Below are 11,438 nucleotides of genomic sequence, written 5' to 3'. Positions count from 1 at the left end.
TTAACAGCTTTGTATCTAATAAGTTTAAACCGTTCATGGCATTTTTGTTATGAACACCCTGCTTTCAAAGCATTTATTTTTATCGAGCAAGAATTTGCAAAATATTGAAGTTCCAAATCGGTTATCGCATGGAAAAATTCGAAAAAATGTATGGGGAAAAGCTAGTTTCAAAATGTTAAATGTGTCGGATCATTGTCAATTGTGAGATTTTTTGTAAAATTTTATGACAAATATCATTGTCGAAGACCGCAAAACGATCCGAGTTAACTCTGACGAGTTGTTAACGATTTAAAGAAGACGTTTTTGTAAGAAAATATTTTTGTTCACCAACTTCAACGATAAAAAGCGATCCTTAAACCGATTTCACTCAAAATATTCACAGTTACTAATATTTACCTAAGGAATCGAATCTCTACAACAAAATGTGAATTTCACACCAAATTTCACTCCGGGACAAAATATAAAAATTCCCGGGATGGGCGCACTAAAAAAAACCCTCAATGTTTATGAATCGATTGTTTTGAAATTTGGCACATAAAGGGACTTATGGGATATGGATCGGTTCTAATGCCGGCTGAAGCACTAAATTTGCTGGCAAATGTTCAACATGAGTTACTTAACAAATAGTAGTACTGGATTTTTGCTAAAATTAAAGTTGATTTTAACCAACTTTTTCTAGTTGAACCACAGTTATCGAAGCAGATATGTCAATAGAAAACACTAAAATAAGATATATTTTCAACTTGAAGCCGCGGATAGCTCTCGGGACGGTGTAACTCTCTCTCTATGTCGAACAATAGGGCAATGCCATATTACCGTCATTGCCGTCGTCTGCTCGGTAGTTTCGAACCCATATTTAGAGCTAGACCATGGACAAAAGAAATAGAAAATTCGTTATTTTCTGGCCCCTGCCATAGCTATTTCTCGATTTCTTTAATGCGAAGACCAGCAGGACATAAAACCACCTTTATGTTGGCTTTTATTCGATAATTCAGATTTGTTTTTTTTTTCTCGATCCTTGGCCAAGGACTGCAGCGGCAATTGTTGGACTGGAAGGTACTTTCGACGACGGTTTGGCCAACCGGCACAATAATGGATGGGCGGCAAATTTATACGGTAAATAAAATTTCGCTAACCAGCAATAATCATAAAATTACGCTTAATGATACACGACATGAGAGCACGTCGATGACGACGTGCGGTTCTGATGCAAGTGGATCCATACATTTGACGTAACCGATTTCAATTTAAGACAGAAGTGATCTTGGATTTTCTTTCCCTTTGATGTATTTGATCGTTCAATGAAATTAGATTTCAGATTAAACGTAGTCATTTTAAATTTTCTAAACATATTTTATGGACAATAAATTCATGCAATCCAATTACAATTGTATGTAGAAAAAACATTTATGAGTGCAAACAAAACTTCCACAGATCGTGCTGACAATTTAACGAAACTATTCTGCAAACCACCAAACTCAACACCTCATAAAACAACTAAAACAAATTCCTGACACAAACTCGCTACTAATTGCCGCCGTTACACTTTTACCACATTGTGTCACATCTCAAAAGGCCAGATTTATGAGTTTAAAAAATTCGTCGTCACCACGTGCTTTCCCCCGCAAGTCCCTTTCGACCGATGGCAGCTGTTTCCATTTTCCTTCACCCAAAAAGGGGCCAACATTGAAAAGCTCCAAATATTTGCCCTCTCTTTCACACACAAACACAATACCAGAAATAGTTTTTTTTTTTTTTTGTGAAACGCCCTGGAAAAATTCACACATTCTCAAACTCTCTCAGGCAGCCAGGAAAAAAAGCCAGATGACAGCCGTTGCTGTGGGAGTGCGGCCAAGAAGCTGATAGTGCACCACCAGAAAAATGCACTTCCACTTGAACAGCTGCAAACCGATGAAAAGTGTCCTTTTGCTCTCCCTTTTCCCTAGAAAATTTCTTCCCAATTGCAAGCGCAATATATCTTGTTTGTGTCTCCGCATGTCACAAAATATTCTGTTAACTTTTATGAAAGTTTGTTAAAATGATAGCAGGGTGGTGCCCCCCACCCATCGGGTCATGCCGGGCTGGGTGTCCCAAAAAGGTCTCACCGGTTTGTTTTCGGTGCAGCTGTGAGTTCGTGCCGTTTCGGTTGTTCCCAGGCTTGGGGAGAGTGACTTCTTGGTGGTGGGAGCAACCGAAGGGGCCAAGTGTTTTCAAATACAATGCAGTCAGCTTGGGGATAGGTAAAGAGTTGGGACGTCTTCTCCTTTCTATTTGTGTCATTTGTTTTGGTTTGTTGTGCTACGTGTCATTGCACAAAAAAAAATCTTTTATTTTTATATTCCGTTGGTCACATCTTGGAATCGTGGACATTTAAAAAAATGCCACTATCGTTCTCAATATTTATGTTCGAAAAGTGGACAAACTTTAAATTATTTTAATTTATTTTTTTGGTTGCGAAATCCAAATTCAAAAATTTATAGGAATTTTTAAACTGAATGGCACAGTGGTCCAGATCACATAATTAAGAGGAAATTGTGTTTATTTTTCAGAAAAATTTTAAGATTCAGAGCTTTGGTGTTTTTAGAAGTGTTGTTTCAAAGTAGAGTAGTTCACGATTCGGGTGTTTTATGGAATCTACCTTTCCAGGAATATTTTTTACGATTTTTATTTCTAGAAATTTGTGTGGCATGCCAATTCAAGCAATCTCTTTATTTTTTTTATTTTTAACAATGACCTTTGAACCAAAAGTTATACCATACTAAGCCGTTACTAAGCCATTTCAAAAGATTATTTTATATTGAATAATTTCAAAAACAATGCCTGTTAAAAAAAATCTCATTTTTTTTTCATTTCAAGTTTTTTTTTTATTTCTAAGGTTTAAACACCTCAATAAAACAACTCAAAATGCGTGGCTTCACTAATTTTTTTTTTTCGCTTAAATCACGTTCAGATCTGCTCCAAATGGTCCACATTTTAGTTTCTCTCACAAATCATTGTTCATTGGTATATTTTGAAATTATTGAGAGTCACTTTATAGCAAACATTTATATTTAAAAATAAATGTATATACCTGTAGAAAATTATTATATTTCTTCATAAATAATCAACGCAGTTTTTTGAAGATTTTGTGCAAAACCTCAAATTAACAGCTTTTTTTCCAATCATTTAATATTCAAGTTTTAAATCTTTTAAGTACTGTAAAAAATCCAGATTGCTAAAATTAACCCATACTTTTCGTATTGTCCACGTCAAGCCAGAAGAATCTAAATCAAAAGTACTCGAATTTGGCATATATTTGACCTTGGCCAAAAATATTGGACCTGTGCTTATTATGTTTCGCAATAAAAGTTGTCTGAAAAAAAGGAGGAGGTCAAAAAAATCATTTACGTAATATGTATCATAGATATGCTCATGCATAAATTCTCTACGTTTCCGCAAATCGACTTTTCTTTATTTTTATATTTGAAACTCTTAAAATAGTTACACTGTAAAAAAAACCTTTTTATTAGACTTTTTATTACTTGAAGTTTAGTTCCAAAAAATTGTACTTTTTTTAAATTTAAGATCTTTTTTATTTCATTATTCCCGGCATCTTTTGCTCTATATTTTTTGTTCTTTATAAAAAAACAATGAGTCTTATTATATCTTACCAAAGCATGAGTTCTCATATGGTCAGCTACTGAATTATTTCATTTTTTTTTTTTTTGCGGGTCCGTTGTGAAACAATATACTGTCATTCACGAATGACGATACGGCTTACTTTTCGTCACCAAAAATACACGGTTACAAAAAATCCCACTTTTTGGAGTTCAGAAATCGCACTTTTGGCAGTTCGCTTAAGCGAACTCGAAAAAGTGTGATTTCGCGAACTCACAAAATGGTGAAAATCACCAAAAATTGAGATCGAGTTGCCGAACTTCCAAAAGTGGGATTTTGGACTTAGCGAAATTTTTGCAAACTTTTGAAACTTTTCATTTTGTCATTTCTTTCAAGTTTTTTGGCAAAGGTAGTTCGCGGATTGGAACAGGTAAGTGAATTTCTCTTGCAAACTATGCGGGCAATCTGTCCACCGGTGGACCAGTTCCTCTTGCCAACTTTGACAGGCAATCCGTCCACCGGTGGACCAATTCCTCTAGCCAACTTTGGCAGCCAATCCGACCACCGGTGGACGGATTCCTCCTGCAAAACATTGCCCAGGAATCCGTCCACCGGTGGCCGGATTGCCTGCCAAAGGAATTCGTCCACCGGTGGACGGATTCCTGTGCAATGTTTTGCAGGAGGAATCCGTCCACCGGTGGTCGGATTGGCTGCCAAAGTTGGCTAGAGGAATTGGTCCACCGGTGGACGGATTGCCTGTCAAAGTTGGCAAGAGGAACTGGTCCACCGGTGGACAGATTGCCCGCATAGTTAGCAAGAGAAACTAACCCACCGGTTGAAAGGGGTCCTTGGCCAAGTGTTGCGGGAGAAATCTGTCCACCGGTGGACAATTTTTTTTTGGAAAGGTTGGGAAAAGCTTTTGGTCGGTGAAATGTTTTTTTTTATCATAAGATCAGTTCAATTATTAAATTTGTATTTTTTTTTTCTTTAAGTAACTTTACTAAATACTTGGAAACTAACATTGTTCTATTTTTAGGCCGTCTCGAGGTATTTATTGTGCGATCCGGAAGTGAACATCGCCCAACCAAGGTGTGCAACGGAGTTAGTTGAACCGTCCCGTTTTTTCCGTATCAATTTTATCACGGTGCGATTCGGTGGATTCCAGATCAACGGGCGCGGTAGGTGTTTAATTCTTAAGCTTCAGAGATAGATTTTGAATCGTTTCAATCTGCCTCCTAATCTTCCAAACAGATCAACATGCTCAAGTGCTTTCTCAACGGCGGTCTGGGTTCGTCTTCGTTGCAGCCATTGGCCTGGATGATCTGCGGGAGGGTGGCACCAGCGACGACCAGTATAGCCGAGGCAGCAGTTGCCTCCTCGACGGCCGTTCTAGACCCGTGTTCATCTACTTGGCGGCGGGCAGCCTCCAGCAGTACCGCTTGTTCCTTCTCCTGCTCCTCCGGTTCCTTAAAAAAGAACAGATCGGGCTTCAGCTCCCACTTGTTCAAGATCTTGTCCCGCAACTTTAGAACATTACGGGTCAACGATGTTGCACGGGATGGCAATGTCGCCGATCTTGAGCGGCGAGTCATTGTTGTAGAATCGAAGATCGGAATGTTGACGCACTTCGTCTCCGCCCCGGGCTGATGATCGGTCAGGGAATCGGTTACGATCAGCAACGCGGCCCTCGGAACGCCGGTTGAATCTATTTGATGAACACAGCGAGCGTGATGCACCCTGCCATCGGGTGGCCTAGGTGTAGACCTGCCAGCGACATTGCTGTGCTCGGGCTTGGCGACATCGTTATTCCTAGAAACAAACGCTCTTTCGTCAGGAAAGTCACCAGCTCGAACCGGTAAGACCTGTTAGTTGCTTTTGTTTACCTTATTTGGTATCAAAACTAGTTATATTTTAGGCCGCCCCGATACATACCTCGCGTCGTGTTGCCACGGTGGTCACATGCGCTAAGACAGAAACTTCTGTTCTGCCCTGACGTGTGGCATCAAATCATTCGGTGCCACGCCGTGGGGAGCAGCTATCATCCCAAGCGCTTCACATCGGTTCCCGCTAACAAACAGCAGCAGCAATGCCATTGCCCAGAATCAACTCTCACCACAGGAGCAGGAGAAACCGACCTCAGCACAAGTGGAACCGTTTATTCAAACGTGAGTAGTTTTTGTCTTATTGTGCTTCTAGCTAATCTTTGATTAGTTTTATTCTCAAAAGTTGGCTTTCAGGAGCCACGTTACAGGTAGCCGCTGGTCATAAGTGGCCACGGGACGTTTAAGAGGAACAGTTCTACAGATATGGAGGAATAGTCTGACATCTCGGAGAAGGGCTTCCAGCAGGTTTCGTTTGTCAACTCGATCGCTACGACCAAGGAAGGTCGCCACGGAGACTACGTCTAGGACATCATCGTGAAGCAGCTGATGCTGAAGCTGAAGGAGAACATGAAGCTGCAGGTCAAGAGCTTCTGCTCGAAGTGCGTCATGTCGGAGAAGTTCGTCGCGGCCGTGTTAAAGCGTGGCATCGTCGAATTGGTTCTGCAATGGGCCAAGTTTAAGGCTCAGACTGAGTTGAGCAAGGCTTCCGGTTCGAAAAAGTCGAAGATCCAGAGCGTTCCCAAGCTGGAGGATGCCAACGATGCCGGTACGAAGTACTCGGAGGAGCGGTACCTGCACAAGAAGACCACCCGAGCGATTTTCTACAAGAAGATTATCAACCCGGATTTGGATTTGTTCTCCAACTCGGACAACGTTCGAGCGTAACGACAAACGGGAGGTTAAGGTCGCTCAGCTGACTGGTTCCGTTGCGGAAATGTCCGCGTACCATCACGGCGAGCAGTCGCTTTGCTCCACCATCGTCGACTTGACGCAGAACTTTGTCAGCAGCAACAACATCAATCTGCTGTACCCGAGAGATCAGTTCGGAACGCGTTTGCCCGGGGGTAAGGACAACGCTAAACCACGTTTCATTCTCACGATGATGTCCGCGCTGACTCGTTGGAAGATCCACTGCTGGAGAACCAGTACGACGACAATCAGAAGATTGATCCGGTTAAGGAGTGAAAGCGGCAGGTCGTCCAGGAGGAACATGAGGTGGCCGAAGAGCCAGAAGAAGCTCTGGTGAGGGGGACAATATTTTAAGAAAAAAAAATTAAATTATTGTATTTTGTAAACATACCTATCTTAGAAAATAAATCTGCTGTTTATTTTAAATTTAATTTAATTTCAACCTGAATCCAAAAGAAAGCGCCCAAAGATAGGCAACCTGCAAAGCCTCTAAAACCGGTGAAATATTTCGCCATGCTCGAACTCGGCAGTTCATGAAAATCATGACATTTTAAGATCGACCCACTAAACCATAAAAATGGTTATATGGGTTGAACTCGAATTTTCATGATAATAACCATAAATATGGTTTTATTTGGTGAGCGTGTAATAGAATCGAAAAGTAATAATAATCGACAAAAGGGCTCAAGGGTACACAGCAACCAAGCAAGTTGTTATCTTCTTATTTCAAAATTGCCAAACTTACGGACACAATCCTGCAACAATCTGATTGTAAAAATAGTCAAATTTTGTTGCAAATTATTTTGTAGACAGTATTTTAGAAGATACATAAAAAAATATATCGAAAGTTTCCGTAGTTTTGAAGATACTAAAATGTCTGTAACAAAAATCTTGGTGCAAAAGCTCTGGTAGATGTGCACCGTTAAAAGTTTTCTTTTCTGCACTTGTTTTAAAAAGTATCATATCATTTTTTATTTGAACGGTAAATTAATTTAAAAAAAATCGATTGCGAAAAATCTTCTTTTTGCAACTTGTGGCATAAAGTACTATTTAAAAAATTTTGACCCTTGACCCTGGCAGAAGTGGTGAGGGAGTGGGGAAGAAGGGGTGGAGGTAGAAAAAAGCATATAAAATGCAAATACACGGACATTTCACGAAAATTCTAATTATGTTTAAACTATTTCAATCAGGCTAACAATGATTATCATCGCAGGTAAATGCAGTCTAAATGGTGTTCAGTTGATTGCACTTCCAATTCAATTGAAATTTTGAAGTTAATATTCCACAATCATTTTGCAACTTTGTCATTCTGACATTGACAGATAAAAACGCCCACAAATTTTAGAATTAAAATCTCTATTCAAAAGTTTAATCAAATTGCATTTCTTTTTTTCCAAACCCCCAACCATATGCAGGTACGTGTAGGTGCTGCCACGCATGTTAATTTGTCGACACAATCGATTTGAATAACCAATTAAGTTCAAGTTCCGGTCGCGTGCGATTCGGCGTTCAAATCGTGCCAGCCATCAGTTCGGTTTGTTCAAGAGTCATGTTCGAAAAGCTGGGTACTCCAACGGGAGTGGCTGTGCGATAGTTTGGGCACGATGCCACACTGAAAGTTGGTAATTTGGATGATTTTTATGCTTACAGTCTTTCTTTCAATTTGATGGAGTTATATATATTTTTTTTTTTTGAAAATTATGCCTAGAAGCTTTATTTTTAAAGAAATATCGTTCTTTTCAGTGGATTTAAAATTGGATGGCTACAAATGACTGTAGGGGCCAACTGTGACCTTTTGAGTTTTAGCCATTGTCCAATATAAGGTCCTCTTACCCTAGCAATTGCATATTGTTGAACTGCAGCCAGAACATATGCAACTTGAACGAAATGGTTGTTTGTGGCGGTTAGAGGCAAAAAAAACCTGCACCCCGATCGAATAATTTGCTATTGTATCAAATTTATTTTATTCAGTGTTTATAAAAGAGAGAAAATTGGAGCTGCCAAAAAACAAGCCCCAAAAAAAAACCTTCCCCAACCTGGAAACACGACACTCTAGGGTACCGTGGTGGACACTTTCCCCGAAACGAGTGTCCTCATCGGTGGTCCGGAGCTTGGCACCGCAAACAGCGAACGATCCTATCAATAATTTAGAACTGCATTGTATTCACCCCCACACGGGGTGGTACTAGGAAAAGCGGGAAAATCAACGCAAGAGAAAAAAAATGCGCGCTCTGAAACTGGACAGATACTAGTTTCCTGCGGTGTCGTGGGATGAAAACGTGAAAATCCGCGGATGTGTGACTAGTTTTCGCGTTTTAACCACCGAACGCGGGGATTTGGAGGAGGTGGGGGGGGGGGTGTTGGACAATGAACAGTTTGTTCTAGCGGATTGGATAGTTTCCCGGGTTGACTTTGGCTTTCCAATTGAACTCAATTTTTCGGTATTTCAACTTTTGAACGAATGCTTCGCTCGATAAAATCATCTGTGAACGTGCGAAGCAGGAAAAAAAAACTTCATTCGGAAATAAAGCTTTTGATTCTTGTTATTTTTCGGCAATTTGATCCTGTTTCGATCAGTTGGAATTTATTTTATCGGGGTGCGAATTTATGACGTGAATCCTCTCGATTTTTTGTGAGATTGTCAGGAAAATGAAAACACAACTAAATTTGACGAGAATGTTAACACTTTTTGATTTGAATTACATGAAGTTTACTTCAGCTCTTTTTTACACGATCTTGGAAACATTTTTACAAATCCACTTTTTTTAGCAACAGAACAACTACGCATAACTTTCAAGCGACTAGACTGAATCAAAATTTCACCAATAAAATAAATCGAAATGCTAGCAAAAAGTGTGTCATCCCCTTTGCAACTTGCCAATCGACCGTTTCCTGGGAGCCTCCTTATAAGGATTCAACCCAGAGATATTCAACCCAGAGTAGTTTACCTAGTTTTACGACCTGCTATACGCAATTTTGGATAGAGAGAGGGTGGAATGATGCTGCCATGTTGATGCCGCCAAGGTGGCGCCACCGTTCGTCTCCCTCGCTTCCACTTTATTTTATTAGCTTTTTCCGCCATCGCGCAATGATGCGACTCAATCCCGGGAGAGGAATCATCCCCCGCGATTTGGTTGGGATCTGGCAACGCTGGTTGTTGGTGTCGTTTGTCGTCCTCCCGAGAACTTTTCGAGTTGCGAGTTGTTGTCTCTGGTGGTTTCCGATTTCCGCCGGGGAATTTGAAGGGTGTCAATTAGTTGGAAGGTTTATTATTCCTGGGTTTTTATTCAGTTTTTGCTTGACTGTGTCAAGTCATTATATAATATTACCTTTTAAATAATATTAACATACTTTCTAGAATGAGATTTCCAAAAGATGTCCACGTGGTTTGTGGATGGTCCCTTAAGATTTATGTCCATGATTTATGTCCATTTCAATCAACTAACAGAAATAAAAAACATATTTCCCAGATCTTGGAACACTGATCATGTTTAAAAGCATCCAAAACATTATGAAATTAATCTTGGTTTCGCCTCTAATTTAAATTCATTAAAAATTCAACCCAAATATGAAGGCTCAGTGATTTTTATATCCGACTGAAACTTTTTTGGTGCCTTCGGTAAGCCCAAAAAAACCATTTTGCATCATTAGTTTGTCCATATAATTTTCCATACAAATTTGGCAGCTGTCGATACAAAAATGATATATATTTAATTCAAAAATCAGTATCTTTTGAAGGAATTTTTTAAATCGATTTGGTGTTTTCAGCAAAGTTGTAAGTATGGATAAAGATTACAAGAAACTTTCTATGGTGATTTTTAAATTCACTTTTTGCCACTAAAGCTTGATTTGCAAAAAACAAAACACTATTTTTTATTTTCTGATATGTTTTAGGGGACATCAAACGCCAACTTTTCAGAAATTTCCAGAATGAGCAAATCATTTTTGACCGAGTTATGAATTTTTAAATCAATACTGATTTTTTTTAAAATTGGTCGCACAAAATTTTCAACTTCATTTTTCGATGTAAAATCGTATTTGCAATCAAAAAGCACTTCAGTGAAATTTTGATAAAGTGCACCGTTTTCAAGTTATAGCCATTTTTAGGTATTTTTTTGAAAATAGTCGCAGTTATTATTTTTTTTTTAATTTAGTGCCCATGTTTGCCCACCTTTAGAAAAAAATATTTTTGAAAAGCTGTGAAAATTCTCTATATTTTGCTTTTTTGAACTTTGTTGATACGACCCTTAGTTGCTGAGATATTACCATGCAAAGGTTTAAAATCAGGAAAATTGATGTTTTCTAAGTCTCTACCCATTATTTTCTAATGTAGATATATCAGCAACTAATGGTCCGATTTTCAATGTTAAAATTTGAAACATTCGTGAAATTTTCCGATCTTTTCGAAAACCATATATTCATATTTTTTTAATCAAAACTAACATTTCAAAAGGGTGTTTAATTGACTGTTTTGTTTTTGACAAAAATCAAACAAATACTTGTAAATTTATTTCAGTTAGTATTTTAATTTTTACTTTCCATTTTTTCAGTCAAGCGTGGCCAGTTTTTGACATCCTGTTAAAAATATTTTTGTCACAGACCGGAAAAAATACAAAACATCTACCTTAAACTGCCTGTAATTGAGATTCTAAAGTAAAATAGTACAAGTAAAATACAACAAGCAGCTAATAAGCAAGCTGAAATTGTAAGAAAAAGTGCAGTGATTGCGCACATAACAACGTCTGTTGATCCTGTCGCACTCTTTTTTCCCGGTAAATACAAATTACAACACTCAGATTACAAAGAACAAAACTGTTCATCAATACTTAGATATTTTGGAAACTAATGATTGCAAAACAACTGGACAGGTGTATAATGCATTTTTTTTTTTTTGCAATTCCGTCGTGAAACTACTTACTTTTCCTGTCATTCTTGAACGACGAAATAGCCTACTTTTCTGTACCAAAAATAACAGAATCAAATAGTAACACCTTTCAAAATAAATGCTGAAAAGTTCTACTTTTCAGCACTGACTGCTGAAAAGTTGAA

At 38.6% G+C, this 11,438-nt stretch overlaps 1 protein-coding gene across 2 annotated transcripts; it reads left to right on the top strand.

The window, feature by feature from the left end:
- The first annotated feature begins 5,400 nt into the window (after positions 1-5,400).
- On the top strand, positions 5,401-6,365 carry LOC120418611 (DNA topoisomerase 2-like). Of its 2 annotated transcripts, none has more exons than XM_039581055.2 (3): positions 5,401-5,452; positions 5,513-5,762; positions 5,824-6,365. In XM_039581055.2, the coding sequence occupies exon 3, from the start codon at positions 6,027-6,029 to the stop codon at positions 6,363-6,365; it is 339 nt and encodes a 112-aa protein (XP_039436989.2). In that variant the 5' UTR covers positions 5,401-5,452; positions 5,513-5,762; positions 5,824-6,026. The 2 variants fall into 2 exon arrangements, with proteins under 2 accessions (XP_039436989.2, XP_052563812.1); XM_052707852.1 differs by having other exon boundaries at positions 5,809-6,365.
- Positions 6,366-11,438: the final 5,073 nt, after the last annotated feature.

This window comes from Culex pipiens, chromosome 2, assembly GCF_016801865.2.
Source record: "Culex pipiens pallens isolate TS chromosome 2, TS_CPP_V2, whole genome shotgun sequence".
In the NCBI taxonomy this organism is placed as follows: domain Eukaryota; kingdom Metazoa; phylum Arthropoda; class Insecta; order Diptera; family Culicidae; genus Culex; species Culex pipiens.
This window is presented reverse-complemented; position numbering and strand designations above follow the sequence as displayed.

Excerpts from the sequence above, each read along its gene's own strand:
- LOC120418611 (XM_039581055.2), top strand. The coding sequence starts at position 6,027 with ATGCTGAAGCTGAAGGAGAACATGAAGCTGCAGGTCAAGAGCTTCTGC.